General features: G+C 39.7%; 1 protein-coding gene across 1 annotated transcript in view; it reads left to right on the forward strand.

Moving 5' to 3' along the window:
- Window positions 1-19,941, forward strand: part of LOC148430006 (transmembrane protein 132C) — a 121,820-nt gene that overhangs the window by 35,323 nt on the left and 66,556 nt on the right. The window contains exon 3 of the mRNA XM_088432841.1: window positions 14,141-14,287. Coding sequence (XP_088288967.1) covers window positions 14,141-14,287 — 147 coding nt within the window. The remainder of the gene's footprint in view (window positions 1-14,140; window positions 14,288-19,941) is intronic.

Below are 19,941 nucleotides of genomic sequence, written 5' to 3' on the forward strand. Positions count from 1 at the left end.
CCTTTTCATATAATCATTTGCAGTGCTTTTCTAAGTGAAACGGAGGACGCCTTTACATGCGCACACAAAATTGCCCTCCTGTGCACACGCGCGCAACAAAAGCCAGTAAATGGCTTTAGAATGTCCTTTTATATCAACCCAGATAAGAGTTCCTTTAAAACAGATGTCACCTTGAAGGCAAAGAAAAGAGATTATGGATTTTTTTTTTGATCACCTCTCTACAAGGACTACTTTACCAAACCCTCAGGCGATATGCTCTTCAAAATCAGCAGTAGTGGAGGTATGCCTTGAACATTAATGGTTATCATAGCAGTGTGGGTAAAAATTGAACATGCAGTCCAGAAGTCACAATCTAATTAAAAAGTAAGTAGATTTGAGTTTTTTTTGCAAAATTGTCATTACCAAAGAGTATGTCTTACTCTTCTGTAAGAGTATCCCTTACATTTATTTTGGTGTCTCATGGGGGGCAACACGGTGAGAGCCTGGTTAGCATGTTTTCCTAACAGTTCAGAGGTCCCGGGTTAAATTCCAACTTGCCTCTGCACCTCCTGTTTGGAGTTTGCATGTTCTCCCCGTGCTCGTGTGGGTCTTCTCCGGGCACTTCCAGCACATTCCAAAACCAAAACATGCTCCAAAAGAAGCTCCTGCGATCTCGCTGTGTTTTTGGTGAATTTGGAGTCGGGGGGAAACACTGCTTTCAGACTAAAAATGCATTGTAATGCATTGAATTACTCTCATTTGTAACGAGTAAAATATTGCTATACTTTTTGTGTGTAATATATTACATGCCTGCGTTACAGCGATAAGTAATGCACTACAGCACTAGTACTTTTGTAATACATTACAGTTATAACAATTAATTTTGTAATGCATTACTCCCAACATTGGTGATAATTAACTCAGTCTGTTACATTTGTGGTAAGTACTTGTAGAATCAGAGAGTAAATGCAATTTTATAGGAGTGGTTAAAATAATGTCATTGCCACTTTCTCAAAGTGTTTTAGGTATCATCAAAATTCAACCCCATAGCTGAAACATGTACCAGCTTGTTTTTTTGCGTTGCCATTGATACCATCTTACCACAAAAAGACAGAAGAGTTGACAGGGACTGTGTAGCCATCTGGACACATTATTAGAACAACAGCAGCTGCATTCCTCTGTTGCACTCTATGCAGCATCATTTCAGCACAGCAGGCAGAGGGTCGAAAAGCACAGAGACAGAATCAATGATAAAGTTTATCTATCTAAGATGTGAAAAATTGCTTCACTGTGAAGTAGGCTGAGAAAGGGTCAGAGATGAGTGGAAACTGGGTAAGGTTGAAGTGGAAACCAATGGGAAGTTGGAATCTTGGGAAAGGGCTTTCGGTGAATTCCCGCTAAGAAAAGAAATGAGGCTGCAAGAAGCAATGATTGAAACATGTTGAGGGAGCTACAAGCAGAGTACAAAAAATACACCTAGGTAAATACAGCAAAAGAAAAATCACAATTGTAAAGCACTTTCTGCTTTGAAGCTCATTCACAATCATTCTTCCACTAATAATAGAAGTTCGGATTCTTTAAGTACTTGAAGACTATATATAGGGGCGCGGGCATTGGACCGCTAATATGAAGGCTACCTCTGTGAGCTAGTTTACTTTATAATCAAGCATGAATTTGTAACATGCTTGCTATGAAAAACATTTTTTGATTGAGTTTTTCATAATTATCTATGTAAACAAGGGCCAGTAGGTGTAGTGAGGTGACAATTTAGGTGTCAGTCTTGCAGATATGATTTGAATTCTTAACAGCCTGTTATATTTACTCTCAATGCTACATCAGGTCATGCGTGGCTTTCTGTGGTTGTACATGATTTGAAGTGTTATGGCGCTACATTAGCAGCCGGTGTCTCTTTCAAATCTAATTTGACTTGTGGTTAAAAAAAAAAAAAGGTGCCAGCAAAGCCACTCTATGGGAAGAACATGCGGCCGTTGCTGTAAAAGCAGCCCCACTTCACTTGACATCACTGGCTGGGTTTAATGCCTTTTATCTTGCGAGTCTTCAAAATGAATATTTAAGGCCTGCTTGTGCTTTTTTAAGCTTGCAAAAAGTTGGTAACAAGACGGTTCGATACAAGAGATAGCAAAGCTGCAGTGATGTAAAGCAGTGGCCCACTTGTCTGCTTTCAGCTCATTTTGTCCATTTGATGCTCTGTTGCTTTTGTAACAGAAACGCAGCATCGCTATAGTTCAAGTAACCATTGCCATGTGCACACCTCCCGCAGCCCTTTCTGTCACCTCTTTGCTGTCTCATCTCACAAAGATGTTATTGTTTTATCTCGTATTCTGTTGATGTGTTGCCAAGGTAGATGGGAAGTGCTCTCACTGTTTCCTCTGCAAAGGTCATTGAGTCATGGATGAATTTTGCTCATCAGATGATTGACAGCTAATTTTCATCAAAGTAGGAGCCGTGGGCGAGGTGTCCCAAAGTGCCTGTGAGTGGGGAGGTGGTTGGGTTCTCTTCCCTGAGTACTAAGCAACTGTACTCGCTCACTTATTGCTTGTTCATGTGACCTTGGACTTGTACTTAGAGTCTACATGTCAAGCAATTTATTTATTTATTTACTTTCACAAAGGTGTGCTGGAGCCTATCCCAGCTATCTTCGGGCATTGGACGGTCTACGCCCTGAAAACCGCTTAGCAGGCAAACAATCACGCTCTCAATCACACACAAGGACCATTTACTTCAGGGGTCTCCAACCTTTTTGAAAGCGAGAGCTACTTCTTTGGTACTGAGTAATATGAAGGGCTACTAGTTTATGTGAAGACCCTGATCATGTCCTCAAAATAATTAAGAAACATATGTACTAATTATGTAAATCAAAGGTAATATGTAATGTATATGTCACATATGTATAATCGGTTGGAAAATTGTTTCAATTCTCCCATTTCGGCTTCTGACACATCCATCTAGCTTAACTTGGGCACTTACAAATTGCAACCCCTAAAGAGGCTTGATGAAAATTGCTTCAGCAGCACTGGCCTTTTTTTTTTTTCTTTGAGGAGCATTTTCACATCCTAATGGGAGCTTTTGAAGCGCTAATTTCAAAGAACTACAGTCATGTGCTGTAAGTTATACTTTCTTTTGTGCACATTCTGTTAAGCATTCCATTACGAACATGGTATTGTGATTAAATTTCTTGTACTGAACTGGAAAGTGTGCAAGAAATCCGTGTTGACTTTGGAGAACATGCCCCATTGAGTGTTGCCAAGCAACACATCCTGCGTGCAGCTGACTGTATGAGCTTTAAAACGCCAAGTCCCCATCAGCATGTAATATAAACCTCACATGAATATGAACTTAATGCCAAACTAATGGGAGCGCTTAGCTTCACTCTTCACACAGATGTGATGTTGGGAGTCTCAAACATACTTTTGAGGCTGCCGTCATTTGCAAGCTCATCTGGTTCAATAACAAAAGAGGTAGAGAATTCATTCCTTGTTTGTTTTTTGTGTCCAAAATAGCGTTCCAAGTCCTTACTGCGAGATTCCTGGTATTGCCTCTTAAAATCTTTCTTTTTCTTCGAAGTTGTAGGTTCGTCACCTGTCTCTTGACTTGGCCTCTTCCCCTTCCCAAAGACGTCTGTCTGTTACTCATTTAACTTATTTGTGAGTAAAATTTTGGCGCTCAAGTGACCAAAACGAATCCAAGAGTTTTCAAAATAAAATAGCTTTCTGACTATTCAGACCGGTACCAGTTGATTCATGGGACAACACCGGGCCGCGGGTATCCAATACTTTGGAAAATATCGGTACCCACGCGCTTTGCTACTTACACTCAAATGCATCTTAGCATATCATCATCAAGGAGGAAGTGATTGTGCACATTTTAGAATGCTAATGCGCATTAAACTGTGATAGCAGGAAAAAAGATTGGAAATTTGAATGCGCGACCACAGAATCCCATGTTCTGTGTCCTTAAAAGTTGAGGTTAAAAACCACAGCGGGTTTTGCTATTGGCCGGTGTACAACGAGTGGTCCTGGAGGTTAAAGTGATTTTAAATTAAAAATCTGAATTTGCCATAGGTTTACGTTACTAGTTAGTGCGTTGGCTGGTGCAGGTACATTACAAATATGTTCCTAAAATGTGAATGTGACAGCTTGGTCAGCAAGCAAGCAGTGATTGCTGATTTGGAGTGCAACTCTAGTCCTTATTCCAACCCACCAAAGTAGCTAATGGGAGTGGTAGTGTCACTCACCGACCACTGCTGAAATTCACCAGCCAAACAATATCACCAACTGTCTGTCATTTTGTGTACACAGCTGGCGCTTCATTTTCATGGACAACACGTCAGAGGCAAAGCGCAAGGCTCTCTGCGCATTTGCCAACTTGACAGACCAGTCCCCACCAAGTTGAGCATAAGGAACAGAAGATAGAGTGCCAATACAGAGGTGCCTGCAAGAGATACAATTTAGTGGCAGGTTAGACTGGTGGTCCGTTAAGATGCTGTGGATGTTAGGCATATTTCATTCATAAATATACTGTATAGACCACAGCATCCAACTCTCTGAGTCATAGAATTACTTTAATAGGAAGGTTCATCATGATAATTATTATTGTTATTATCATCATTATCTTTAAAATCATCTTACTGGCACCCACAGCGTTTTTTTATTTATTTATTTTTTTTTTGAGGGGGGGGGGTTTACAAAGTGCTCACCTCATTGGGAATGATGTTAGGGCCCCTAAGACTTGCAGGAGACACTTTGATTTGCCATGATTTAAGTAGGATGTGATAACTGCCACAGTGGTGCGGACCTCCCTCTCCCAGTCCACTGGCATGTACTCATATACAAAATGACCAACCGGCCCTATATTTTTCAAGAGTTTTATTGCCATATGCATAGTAATACCACACAATGAAATTCTTATTCTGTTCACTTCCCCGAACAAACTACATTCCATAATCGAGCAAATAATAAAATAGGCAATAAAATGAAAACAAAAAACCAAACCAAAACAAAACAAAACAAAAACAAAAACAGTAATAGAACAATAAGGGGCAGTAACTATGAACCACTAATGAATGAATAAATTTACGTTCAACAGGTGGACATGTATGTACACAGCGTAAAAATGGTCACACTACGCCCATTTTGCTGGACCGAGACAATATTATTTTGGATTATGTCTTCTATTTGTGTACATTTAAAATGTAAGTTGCTTTCTATCCCTTCAAATACAGTACCCACATATAAATGTAAGTGGCTTTCTGTCCCTTCATATATTTTCGATGTTTGTCATTTCATTTACACACAGCCCAAGTCACACAAGCCCCACAATTGTTTTAAACAATAATTGTCCCTTGCGTATTTCACAGTCCCAGCTATGTCTCTTCGTCCTGAACCCGCACATTGTTATGAGTACCCGTATTGCTCTTTCTTTTTCTAAGCAAGAAGATTTTTATGAACGGATATGCCCAGCCATTGAATTAAAGTGAAGCCTCTTATATCGTAACAATACACTTGAAATTTCAATTTATTACAAAAGAAATCTAGGTAAAAATCAGATTTCCAAAGCTGCGCATTTCTCCGTTGCTCTCTATGTAGGCACACAAATGGGTGTGTCCGTTTGCTCTCGTCACGTCACGTAATCGTCTCTCAGAGACCAAGCCGTCAATCAATGTGCTTACTAGCACGTTTGTGTGTGTGCTGAGCTGAGCGCGTACAGGAGAGACACGGGAGAGACGAAAGCAAGCTTTTGGATCCTCTTGCCTTTTGTAATAAATTGACAAGTGAAAAACCAATATAGTACAGCCTCAATATTTTATTTCGAGACAACAGTAAAGCCCCTGAGCCAATCAGGATTCAGAGCACAATGCGCTGTAAAAAATATCCACGCTGTAAAAAATCCGTGAAGCAGCGAACCCGTGAAAGGTGAACCGCGATGCAGCGAGGGATTACTGTATACCGGAGTATAGGGAATGGCTTCCCCCCGTTTTTCATGCAGTGTTGTAGAGGCGCGTCAACCAGGACAGCTCTCCAACATCTAGAGTGTTTAGGAACTTTGGGCAGATCTCATCCACCCCAGGACCTTGCCAGGGAGTTTTTGATCACCTCTGTAATTTGAGTCCCAGAAATAGGAGAGCCCACCTCAGAGTTTCCTGAGGTAGATGTGTCAGTGGGATTGATTCTTTCTTTGAAGAATTCTTCCCACCGGCTCACGACGTCCCGAGTAGAGGTCAGCAGCGCCCCATCTCCAGTGTACACACCGCTAACGGTGCACTATTTCCCTCTCCTAAGACGCCGGCAAAGGTGGACCAGAATATTGGAACAAAGTGGATCTTTGTAGATGTGCCATCCTCTTCATTTTCATGTGTACATAAGCAGCAGATGGGTATGAGCGTGTCTCAAAGAGTTACTACAAATGGAGGGCACTGGGTTTGATGTGCACAAGCTAAATCCGTATGTATTTCAAGCTGTGTCACTTATAACTTCCGTGATACGAAGCTTATCTTTTCCCTACTGTACGCCTTTCGGGAGTGAAATATGTGAATGATGCACATGGCCGGTATAAATAACTGTGAGCTCAGGAGGGCAATACGAACTTAATACAATGCTGAATATTAAGAGCTGTCCCTCAGGGAACCCTTTCTTATCTAAAGGTGAGAGAGTGCTGTTGTCACAAATCATCCATTGAATAAAATTGTTTTGACCATAAAGTCAGCAAGAGTCAGCTGTTTTGTCGTCTACCTATCCCGCAATGACCTGAAATTGGTCATGATAAATTAATTACTGTCTTTATTTATTCCATGAAGTACTGTGACAACGTTATGCGCACATTCTAAGTAAAAACTTCGTTTTCATCAGAGTTGCACAACTTGTTTGATGACTTCCGACCATCCATCTTCCTCATAATCACAACATAGTTTTGCGCTGATGTTCAGATCAGAAGGTCGGGCTTGCCTGGGCAGGGGATTTATCTTAGGAACTAAATGAGTTCTAGGCACACATAAACTGACCTAGCTTTGCACCATATAGAGTTGTTTTGCTGGGAAAAAAAACAAAAACAGCCTTCACTCCTTATGGGTATGAAGCAATTGTCAAAGCAGAAGAAAGCAATTTTCTTCAAGGACGACTGTCTTGCTATGGGGTGGTGTTTCAAGATGAAAATCTTATCTCAAATCAAGTCTCATTGAAATGGAGGTGTGTAGACTTTTCATTTCCACTAAGTGTAGGAATTTAACAAAAGGTGGGATTTGTTTTCATTGTTTTAGATCAGCGATATTGGTCTTATTGCCCTATCAATGACAGAGGATGTTGTAATATTTACAGAACATCACATTTCCCACAAATGTTTTTATTTTTTAAGGCTAGATGGGTGATATGATCACTGCTTTGATGCTTAGATTCAATTGATTCAATATCCACAAAAACTACATTACTGGTAATTAGCTTTTTTTTTTTTTGGTAGACTTAAAAGAAAGGGCATGTCCTGCAGCAATGTGATTGTTTTTTGCAGTGAGGAAGACCAAACAATCAGCCTGCAAACCAAATCATCAGCCAATTTGAAATATGCCAATTTGATTTTTTTCTTCTTCTCTGCTGAGCAAAGAGGGGAGGCATGATCAATTACAAACCTCCAACAAGGAGAGTTTGTCATTAGGCTTACTTGAGCGTTTATAGCTTTTATCCTGTTTCAAATAATGTGCACTGTCTCTCATGTGCAGTGTCCTTAGGTACTATTTAGACCCCAAGGACAACAAGCTAATCATTGATACACTGTGACTTATTATGAAAGATTAAAACAGAAGACTGTAAATATTTATCTATTTAATACATAATTCTTAATAAATCAAATTTTCTAGATTTTCTTTCAACACAATATAATGTCTTCAATAGATACAAAAGTGTCTACAAAAGTATTCAATCAATTCAACCAGTTTAACTCACTCAATGCCAGAGACGTATTTTCAAGTTTATTTTTAAGAGTCCAGACATTCAATCCCAGATACTTAAGTATGGATTTAATACATGATTATCTAGAAATTAATGTCCTCAATGTACTTAAGTATTGATAATCCAACCTCTTAAAAAATATGAAAATACGTCCAGCATGGAATGAGTTAATATCATTTTAAAAATTGTAATAATTTTGAAATTTGTCAAAATGTTTTTTGTGTCTACAATGGCTTGCTAATGAGGTGATGAAGCCAGCAAAGCTAAAGCAGCATTTTATTTTTCAATGCTGTTTTTGGTTAAATACTGTAATTGGAAATTGACCCAGTTTTTGTTATAAAGCGGTGTGCAATTTGCAATTCTTATTTTCTATACTTCGGTATAGGTGAAAAGTAAAAAAAAATATATACTTGTTGTCAAATTGAATCTATTGGTCAATAAAAAAGGCCACTTAATACATTTTTAATGTAATACATGTAATACATTTTAATTAATAAAATTTAATAACGCAAAAAAACCTTAAATGATTTTTTTTTGTTTTGTTTTTGCAACAATTTGCAATAGAGGACTGTGGAAAATTTGCTTTCTAACAAGGGTCCCTAATTCCATAGATTTGAGAATCCCCGACAAAAAGTACAACCTGATATTTTAAATTTAGTTTCATAACCGACTCTTCATTTTCCATACGAAGTAACAATGCCTTAAAAAAAAAAAAGAAAGGAAAAAAAAGACGGGCAACGCAGCCTTCAGCTCAGCTTGCTTCTCCTTTGGGCATGCGGCTCTTTAGTTCCCTCGATTTTCTCAACACCAAAACAGTTGAAAAGGAGAAAAACAAGTGCACCAGTAAAACTCCTTTGCCGAAGGCAATGTTGAGTAGTTGCTTTGTCACAGCTTGGCAATCGCTCCTATGAGTCAGTCTGTGCAGGTGCATGTTTAAGACATGCATCTTGTCGGTTGCGCATTGGCACGTGAGTAAATTTGCTGCGCCATGCTACTGGGAGTTTGGAGAGTGTTTGCTGTTGTGCTTGGAAGGAAAGGCTTAGCATCTGCCTATTTTTGATCTGCAGATTAGCCTGCAGCTGACTGCTTGCTCCAGTGCTGGATGAGCAAATACACACCTTCCAGCAGCCTTTGTTGAACGATCGCTCCAAATCAGCGTCTTTTCCGTACACCAAAATATCCTCCTGATGGGACAGCAATATTTATTTTTATTTTTGGGCGGGCTATAAGAAGACTGACATTGATGCATGTGTGATAAGAAAAAATGTTGTGTCTGGTCCACCCCATTGAATATATGTGCAGTACCTTGCTTTACAAGTGCTCCGAAATTTGAGGTTACGAGCACCATTTTCGTAGAGACACACAGGCTTCTCAACCGAAAAACCGGCGCACCCTAATTATCATTCCTGGGCAAGCCTAGTTCACTGTCTTTCTGAATTTGGCAAACCTCGTTGTTAGATCTAGCGAACCCAAACAGTGAATTTTGGTTTTCCCATGCGAACCTGATCATTTTGTGACAGAAGGTCGACAAGAGTCTGTAATGGAAACAATTAAGTGTTTGTGCTTGAGCAACTTAACGGCATTGAATTTAATGTCGTGGAAGAAAACTGATTAGATATACAATTAAATTTAAGTTACAAGCTTGGTTGGGCAGCAAATTAAACTTATGATAAGGCACCACTAGGCAGAATGTATTGCCAAGAGGTTTCAGTGATGATAGGGAAGGGTAGACCCAAGCATGGCGCAGCAGGGAGGCGAAATGGACGGACTCTTTCAACAATTTCTCTTTAAAAACTCCAAAGAGTTCCATCAGGCGTCCGGCCACTTTTGTAGGCTTTCAAATTTCAAAGAAAATATTCAATCCGAGAAGAAAAGAAGACATACGGTTAGGTTTAATAGCCATACATCATACATATACACACACAAAAAAACTGAGAAAAACATTAAAACAAACAAATATAATACAAAACTAAGAATAAAATATTATGAGAAATCAACATTTTATAAGTATCTTAAATTTTGATTCATATCACCGTGTACTACCAGTACTGCCACTTCTACTATTGTGATAACTTACAACTTTCTCTGTCTGTTCAGGTTTTCTATTTCTTGCTGTGCTTTGATCTCGACAACCGAACAAGGACTCGCTGCAGGATATAAATCATATTAATTTTGCAGGATATATTGTAAATGCTCCCTTGATGCTCACTCCTGCTTGATGGAGTAATTGGCAACAAAAATGTTCGCTGCAAAACACTTGCACATTTATGTTGTATCATTAACAATGAGGACTCATCATCTTTGGTAGCAAATGTGCTTGATTGACTTGAAGAGGCGGTTTTCAACTCCCCAACTGACAGCAATTACCTGAAATGTTTATTTTATATTCCAAATTTGAAAGCAGCTACATAAGTGCAAGCTCAAACATTGATTGATTGACAATGATCATTCATTAAACAAAATGTTTCCCAAATATCCTTGAGGTAGAAGAATTTTACAGGCAACACAGAAGTTAGTTACCATGGTAAGCGAGCACATCTACCTCACAATCTCAGCTCCAGCTTTCCTGCCATTCCCGTACCTGCCTCTGGTTCCCTCCCGTTAACCAGGTTTCTTGCCACACGCTAAAGACACATTAGGACATCTGATTACTCTAAAGTCCGTTGTTGTGAGTGTAAATTAGTGCTGTCCAAACTTGGTCCTCGAGGGCTACCCTGCATGTTTTTGGATTTTTCCATCCTCCAAGTGCACTATAAATGCACTATAAATATGATGTTGTAAGAACTCACACAAGATCAAGTCCAGAATGCGCTGATTGATGAGGCCAAGAAATAAGCCCTGCGTGCAGTCGCAGGCAGTTTGACACAAACAGAAAATAAAAATGCCTGGAGAGGGAGGCAAAACAACATAAACACAGCCAACTCCACAGGTCACAGTTGCTGATGCCGTAAAGCAGGAAAAACGTAAAGAGGAACAGAAAAACTGTTCCACTCTGTAACGTGAAAAAAAAAAAAACTAAGCTGGGGACGCGGTTAAAAGGGGCCCCACTCTACTCGACATTTGCTGCAGTATGTTGGTGAGATGCCACAATAAAAGAGAAGTGTCTGTTTGTTTTCAGTGCAAATCCTCTGTGGACTTTTTAAGAAAGAAAATGTCCACTGACCTCTGAATGCTTGTACGAAGGGGGTGCTAGTTTGAGTCACTTGGACGCAGGCCGCTGAGCTGACTTCAGCGTTAGCCTGTTGGTAAGACTGACTTCTTTGGTCATAAAATCCACTGAGGTTTTTTATGGCTGTTTATAACTGTTTTTCTGACTTTTTTTTTTTGTCCCAAGACTAAACATCGACATGAAATCAGCATGCAATTAGTTCAATGCAAGGATGGCTATTGAAAACGTTGAGACAGTTTAATGTGTGTGAGAGTTTGAGGGATGAAAAAATGTGCGTTCAAAAAATGTATTATTTTTACCGTGAAATGGGTTTGCGAAGAAATACTTTGGCATTAATACCCAAAAAGGGAACTGGGCAGTGCTCTCTGATTGTCTTTTGCTAGTCACATTCACTCTCTTTGTTGATCTCAGTTTGTCTCTGACTTTCAGCATCACTGATGAAGCCCTGTCAGGGTTTCCTGTGATTGCTGACACTTTGGTAGAGTTGGATCGAGTGTAACTTTAAGCTGTCAGCTAAATGCTGTTACCTTAACATCCCACCCCTTTTCCCCTCTGCGGGCTGTTGCCTCTCTTCTTTCCCCCTGGGCTATGTGATGCTTGGCATCAAGAATGCTTTGGGTTGAGACTCCTCACTGACTCCTCAGTTTCAGAAGAGGCCTATATACAGACTGAATAGAACAGGTACATTGTGTTAAACTATTTGGGGGATTATACATTCTTTTTTTTTTTGTAACTTTGAGATTTGTTTAGCTCGTCTATGATGAGTAAAGGCAAAAAGGAGAGAGTTCTGTTTGACCAGTTCTACCCAAAACAGTTTGGTTCCACCCTGTGTGGTCACATTTCCATCACAATTTTTTAGTGCTGTGCGGCTCCTCTATAGAACTGTTACTCAGAAGCTCTTCCAACTTGGTCCTAGAACGCAGGCGAAGGAGCGTTGGAACGTCACCGTCATTTGATTGGCTTTCTCAAAGTGACTTGGCCTGCTTTCATGCCCTTTTCCTTATTTTAAGAGAGCATGGCAGCCATGAACAATGTCATGAAATTTTCTATATTATGTTCAGGACACACATTGTGTTTAACAAGAATACTTAAACGGTCTTTATCATGCTTTATTAAACTTTCCACAGTTAACTATCTGCACTTACAGTATTACCTTTGCCACAGTGGCGACTGAAGTTCTTACCCGGAAGTTAGCAACGATAACCCCACCTCTTAGCGTGTGGCTGTTGTGCCACTTTTATGTCATTATCACCAGGAATTTGTAGGAAAATCCAGATGTAGATCTAGATATTGTCCTAATGTTGTTTGGAGTCTGGCCGCAGTCAGGTCTCCAATACCAACACCCCGGGCAGGTCGATTGCACCGCATCTGTCACCGAGCTCATACTTAGAGTGAACTCGTCACTTGACTTGCGAAGTTTGTCGTTGTGTTGTATTTTATTTTAGCGTGACACAGCTAACATATAAGATGGCGATTGTCCAGTTCATGTCCTATGTCAACTTTTCAGAAGCTGAAATGTTTGTGTGTGACTGCTTTTAAATTAGTAGGAGCCTTTTGGATTTCACAGGGAAGTGGGTGGCTCATTGTCATCCATGTTTATTTTGTTTTGTCAGCATGTCCCCTTTGGGTGTGCTTCCCAAAGTGTCCTGGAGATGATCAATACCCGCATGTCTTAGTTACGCTCTACAGGTATTGCTTTGATGAACGTACAGTACTATAAGTACAGTATTAGTATAAGTCAATTCAGACTTACCCATGTAAACATCGTGATGCAAAAATCTGAATTTTCCCACACTACTGTTAACCCCTCAAATTAAGTAATATTGCCTCAGTCAATATTAATGTGGAATACCTCGGGGACTCTCATATTATTGTTTTGCAACGCCTGCCTGGAGAGGGTTAACCTTTTCCAGTGTGGCATATTGAAATGAAAAAAAAAAGACATTTAGCAAATTTTGAGGATTCCACAAAAAAAAAAAAAAAAAAAAACTTAAATATTTTACCGGGCTTGTGCATTAGCTGGAGTTGGAATGTTGATGGGAAGGTGCAGTTATGATAATGTGATGTTTGTTTATTGTATAGTAGAATTAAATGTCCGCACCTCTGTGTTCTGACATCACTCCAAAAGACATTTATGTATATAACATTTAAATCCAACCCATTTAGCGGAGTATGGCTGTCATGGGTGAAGTGACTGACCTTTTTGTTGTAATTTTTTTTTCTCTTTTTAATCCCACAAGTAACAAACACAGCAGCATAACAGGGCATTTGTTTAGTCAACATCATCTTTCTTATCATTACATTTCTTTTCAAAAAGCAAATATACTTGGCCTCATTGGAATTTATACAGTTTCACTTTTTCTTTACATTTCCAATCCATCCATTTTCTCTGGTGCTTGTCTTTATTCAGGTTGGAGGTAACTGGAGCCTATGCCCAGTGATGTATACTCTAGTCTGGTTGCCAGTCAATTGTAGACAAACTTAACAACCACGCACGCACCTTTTCTGTATTTATAGTAATAAATCCAACCTGCGAGAAGAACTCATCTGCAAACACCTTCCTCAGAATTATATTCCAATGGAGACCCAAACACAGATCTCCTGACGACATAATTTTCCTTGGCAATAAAACTGATGTTGCTATGGTCCTGTTTACAATTAATTTTGGAATGTTAATTAATGGGAAAAGAAAAATTAGGGGGTAGATTGAGAATTAGCACCCACATACACTAATGGTTTATAATTCATAGTACCCTCACCAAACAAAGCATTATCTATGGGTGGTTTTGAGGTTGATAACACACATAATGTAGGGGAAAAAAACCTCAAAGAGGATGTCAAAGCAGCCAATGTACTGTAGCATCTGTGACAACGTTTGAAGGGAAACAACCATCTGGATAATGTATCGCTAGGCAGGATCATTAGCTTTGTGGACGACTCGGTAGCTACGCGTGGATCAAAAAAGATGCTGGTATACAAAGTAAACCGTCATTATGATGTACAGATGAATAAAAATGCTGTTGTTCTTTCTCCACAGAGTGAAGTTGAAAGAAGGTGTGACGTTCCTCGGTGCCCGTCCAAGTAATCCCACACAGTGGATAGTGAGCCAGGATGTGAGGAGTGAAGGACACCGTGTAGTGACCCTCCGTTGCCACAGGAAGGAGTCCATCTTTGATCTGGAGAGGTCAGCACCAAAAATATGCTGTACTTCACACATAAGTGTTGGAATAGTTTACACGCAAAGTTTGTATGTTTCCTTTTAATTTTTTAATTTTTAATTGTTTGTGCTGTCTATTATGACTTTTAGTAATTTAGGCCTACTGGCCAGAGTCCATCAGTGTTGTACAGAGTCAAACGGCAAAAACATACTAAAAAAGATCATTTTCCTTATCGCATCGCTATAATACTACTACAAATACTACGCTGCTTATTATTAGTTTTCTCCTAGCTGCCTCTTGTTTTGTTTTGGCAATTGCAAATTTTGTCTGAAGTAGACAGCATCACCATTATCTGATCCTATCCATCTTTCAATGAGTGACATTGTTTCAACAGTTTTAACAATATATATGAGTTTGTGTCATGACGGGACATGTTGTGTGAAGGAGTGAAAGGAGGGGGACCAAAAGATGCAGGAAACTAAGATGTCCACGGCTCAAAAATGATGGTTTGATGACAAACACAGGCAGGGGCAAAGGGAACAAAAATAATAAAGTGACAACTGAAACTCGAAACGAAAACAAACTCACAGGGCACGGCAGAAAGGCAACGACACGTAGACGGGTAGACCTCGGACAGAGGGAACAGGCGACATCTGACAGTGAGGAAACGACATCAGCAAGGTAAAATAATGACCTGACAACTAAACGGAACTAAACTGGAACTTAAATACACTCGCACTAACTTCGGAGCGTGTGAAACAGCTGGACCACACCAGAGATAGGGGAAGCTGATCGGAGCACCCGTGGGGGGCATGTAACCAGATAGGTGGACAAAATCAAACTAACGAGAACTCAGACAATAAAGGCCAACGCCAGTGGAAGAAGAACATGAACTCAGGAACAAGAACAAAACCCCACGACAAAAATCCACAATCCAAACCCTACAAACCTGACAGTTTGTTCCTCATTGGGATCAATTACAGTATGACATGTATTAACATGCTTTTAACATGGGGGAAGAATGGCCAGCTGTTTGATTTAAGTGCTCAGATGCTTTCGAGCAACCTTTTACAGAGTTTATGTGGACAGCATGTTACAATATTAGCTCAACATACCCCCATTGCTTATCCCTGGCAAAGGTTTTTTGGGCATTGAGGCAAATGACACAGGTCTTTTGTTGGGTTTTTCGAAAGCATCCGGTTTTAAAGTAACTTTGAGGGAGGGAATGGGCACTAGGCGGTAACTCAATGATGCGAATGCAACAGAGAGATTGCATCCTTGAACTTTTAACAGTGGAACATTTTCTTTGTGCCTTAAAAGTAAATACCATTTCATTAATTCTTGTCAAAAATCACACGCAGCTTTGTCATTTGAGACTCTTTCCACTATCCGCTAAATGTCACCGGGAGCAAACAATATATAAATAAACAAAGAAAGAAAAACAATTAATACATTTTCCTGATTTCAATGCAGGCAGCATGCCTTCAGTGACTGTGTCGTTGCGAGTGTAAATAATTGTCTGTTTGCCATGCAATTGACTGTTGACCAGACCTTTCACCCAAAGTCAGCTGGGATGACTCCATCACCCCCTGACTCAACAGAATAGGCGCTGTAGAAAATGGATGTACCTGTGTATTCACTCCACCCATCTGATTTTGCAATGCGCATTACACTATTGTCGCTGGCAATAGTGGACAGAAACACTGTTCACTTAATGAATGATTGATCTCTAATTTGCATAAGAGACCAATATAACTCCTCACTGCCTCCTTTACAACCGTACAGGCGATGAAGGAGAAAATGGGCAGTGGCATAAAAAGATAAAAACTCTTCTTTTCAGGGTACATTCTGTGCTTTTATCATTCGCACACTGGACCAAAAAATGATAGGACCCTTCAATCCGTATTTCTTGTCCCCGTCTCACTTGCATGAGACAGGATTGACTCCACCCCATCAACTATTGGTCCATCTGTTACAATGAGTGTTTTCACTGAGCCCATGAAATGTTGTCAGTCTTATTTACACCCAAAGCTTTCTTTATTTTTAAGAAGGTGAGCATAGTAGTCTTTTGGATAGACACATTTAATGAGCAGTCCAAGAGGCCCATGCACCGTGAGATTTCTAAAAGAAGTGACCTTATGTGAAAAGCAAATACTTTACAATGCGAATGCGTCTTTAAAGTTGTGATGATGTGGTGAATTAATCAAGTTCAGTGTTCAGGGGATGTAATTTGATTGTGTTGGTCCGCTGACGTGATTAGACATCCTTGTGCGATGTGATTAGACACGCTGCGTTGAACAGAAATAATTAAGAAGCTACAGCACAGGACAGTGACCAATCTGTCACCGAATGAGTCAGGTCTGAAAAAAATAGCTAATAAAGACAACGAAAATTAGGTAGACATGATGTATCATCGTTAATAATGAACTGCTGTGTGACGTGACTGTGACCGCTTGAACCTCAATTTATTGACTTAGACTGAGAATCAAGAGTTTCATTTCTTTGCTGAAAATGACTCCGATTTGAGATTGAAGTTTTGATTGCTTAACTGTTCAATACAAGGCCGGCTATATGGAAGGAGCCTGGCAATCACGCGACTCTTTGTCAGATGTGATTGCGTTCTCATTGGCATAAGAAGAAACATATTTTCCCCCTAAAATGTTGCAACCTCACTCTGCGAAGCTACATTTGTGATTTGTGTTCAGCTCTCAGCCTTTCCACCCATGTCGATGTAATGCACCATGCCGCTGCACATTTAGCGAAGGTGCTGTATCTTGAAGCCGTCAGCAAAGTGCAGAAGTGAGCACCATTTGGCAGTCGGCCTTTACTATTCATTCTTTTGTTTGGAGAGATTATTCTCCGTGCTCTTGGTTTGGACCTCACCACTTCCAACTCAGTGTACACGTGTGCTTCATTGTGTCACGTAATTATTTTCTATTGATTGGCTAGAAGTCTTATTCCAGCCATTTAGGCCATTTATGGCGCACTACCCCTTAATCCTTACAGCTGTCAAAGTCGCTGCCGAGAAAAGCCCGAACCTGTCTATTGATGTCTATACAAAGCACAATGCTTCACTTTCCTTCCTCTTTTCCTACTTGAGCCCAGTCTTGACAATGTGGCTCTTTTAGAAAGGGATTAGGCACGGCTATCTCATCTGTGGAGCTGTCATACAGCCCCCTTTCTTTCCTCGGCTCGCTCCGTAAGGATGAAAGAATGACTGGCTGCGTGGAAATTGTTTACTGTAGGTCAAACAAACTTTGTTGAGCTATTCATTTTCAGTTTTTAACAATGCAGTGAACATGTGTATCCGTGTACCTCTGTACATTTGAATAACATGCGGTGCACTGCAATGAAATAGAATTAGAACCGAGATGTACTGCTTAGATTCATTCATTTATTTATTTCTAACATAAAAGATATCAATATAAGCAGTCATGGGAGCCGACCACGATTTTATGGTATGTCAGGTTCACCTGTTAGACATTTGTAAGAAACTATAGACAAAAAAGGAAAAAAGGCATGATTTTTTAGCTCATGCTTGAGGAGAACGGAGAAGGACTGCCAGAGTATAATTCTGCTGCGCTCTAATGCAGCCTCTGTGAACCCTCTCTTTTTGTTTGATTCAGAACATGAAGGTTCCTGCCCTAGAAAGGAACACAGTGTACTTGTCCATCGTGTGTGTGTATGATTAGTACATGTGTGGCAAAGCATTCTGCGTGTCAAGACATTCTACGAGATATTTTGTTAACAAATGAAGTGATAACTGTCGGTGGTTAAGCTTGAGCAGGCTGGTCAGGGCTGTCCTTGCCACGGCAAAGTTCGAGCCACCAACCTTCTCACGACGACCTTCCATTGCAAGCAATTATATCGAATGTAGTAAATGTATAGTTGCTATTTTTACAATTATTCTGACATGGTATTTCAAAGGTGGAGCAAATAATGTCGTCTTGTTGAAGAACACAAAAGTGATTTTTAAAACCCCCGCTCAAGACAAGGATTCAAAACTATTTGTGTATTGTGTTTCACACTCCTCACAGTGAAAGCAAAAGCCCATATAGAGATTGCCACTTTAAACCAAACCAAGGCAAACTAACTAATCAACAAAGTGAATAATTTAGATTTAAATTGAACCAAAAAAAAAAACAAAAAAAAAACACGTTTTTACATTCATTGCCTATATTAAAAAAATGTCATGTTAAAAACCACTGGTTTGGGAAAAGGAAAACAAACTGGACACAAATGATGTTGGGGACCACTGAGTTACATAACTCAAAAAGGAATTATTTCCCCTAAAATTTGTAGATGGTGGACACATTTGGATTTAATGAATCCAGATAAATGTGCTGAGCGAGATTTTTTTTTTTTTTTTTACTTTTCAAGTAGGGCTCTGATGGCTGCAGACTTGGTTTGATCGTAGGAGCCCAGTTTTTAAAACAAACTTGGTGAAGCTGCACTTAGCTGTTGCTGCACGTAAATGGAATAAGTTGTGAACAGACTCCAAGTATTAATGCTCTCAAATCCAGGTTAAAACATATTTTTTACCATTCATTTCATTATATAATACTTGTTTATATCTTTCCTTTGCTTGGATAGATAATGCACTTAAATGTTGTTAATTTGGATTTTCCCCTGGCAAAAACCTATGGAATCACCAGTCTCGGCAGGATGTTCATGCACTTTGTTGAATTTTGTCAAAAACAGCAGATCGCAGTCAAATCCCAAAACTAAAGTCATTAATTGGCAACTTACTGGCTTTAAAAGGGTTAGGTTAAGGATTATCAAACTTCTTCAAGAAGGTAAATCATAACGCAGTGTTGCAAATGATGTCAGCTGTCTTTAAAATCCGGACCAAGTACAAACAACAATCAGTCCAAACAACATGCAAGGTTGTTAAAGGCAAGCATGCCGGTAGACCGAGGAAGACGTCAACTGCCAGTAGTACTCATGCAAATCTTCACAGTCATTGATGACATGGGGTCGGATGGCTGTCATTACATCTGTGTGCTGGAAGCTGAAGAAAATGCTCCATGATAAGGCTCCCACCTGCAAAGCTGATCTGGCAAAAGCAATCAGAGAAAGTTGGAGCCAGATTGACGAAGAGTACTGTTTGTTACTCATTGAGTCCATACCTCTGAGAGTGCCAACTGCTATAAAAGCCAGAGGTGGGGAAACAAAGTACAAGTGTGTTAAACGTTCATGTGGTTGTTGTTTTTTCACGATTCCATGTTTTTTCTCACAGTTTAGTCATTTTGCAGTTTCATCCTTCTGCTTGGTCTAAAAAAGTAACTGTTACTAACTATTTCATGTTTTTTCTTGATTTCTTTGAGTGTTTTGTTGCCATTTGAAATGGCTTTAGTTTTGTCATGCCTGTGGTCTGCTTTTTCCTACAAAATTAAACAACTGCATGAACATCCTCCCAGACTGGTGAGTCCATATTTTAATGGCAAGGGTCATAGTAAAGTTAATATGCTGCATTTGTTCTCTTTCTTTACAATGTATTGGTGTGTGATGTCTTCAGCTGTTCTGTGTTTTGGTTTTTTTGTTTTTGCGTGAAGCACATTCCATTTCCCTATTTATACTTATAACATGAAACAGTATTACACAGTTAACATATCTTGGATTGTTTGGCCTCTAAATCACACATCAAACAGGACGCCTCAGGGTGGGCAGCTGTTTGTGA

Source organism: Hippichthys cyanospilos, chromosome 1 (assembly GCF_059441005.1).
Source record: "Hippichthys cyanospilos isolate Australia breed blue-spotted pipefish chromosome 1, RoL_Hcya_1.0, whole genome shotgun sequence".
Classification (NCBI taxonomy): Eukaryota; Metazoa; Chordata; class Actinopteri; order Syngnathiformes; family Syngnathidae; genus Hippichthys; species Hippichthys cyanospilos.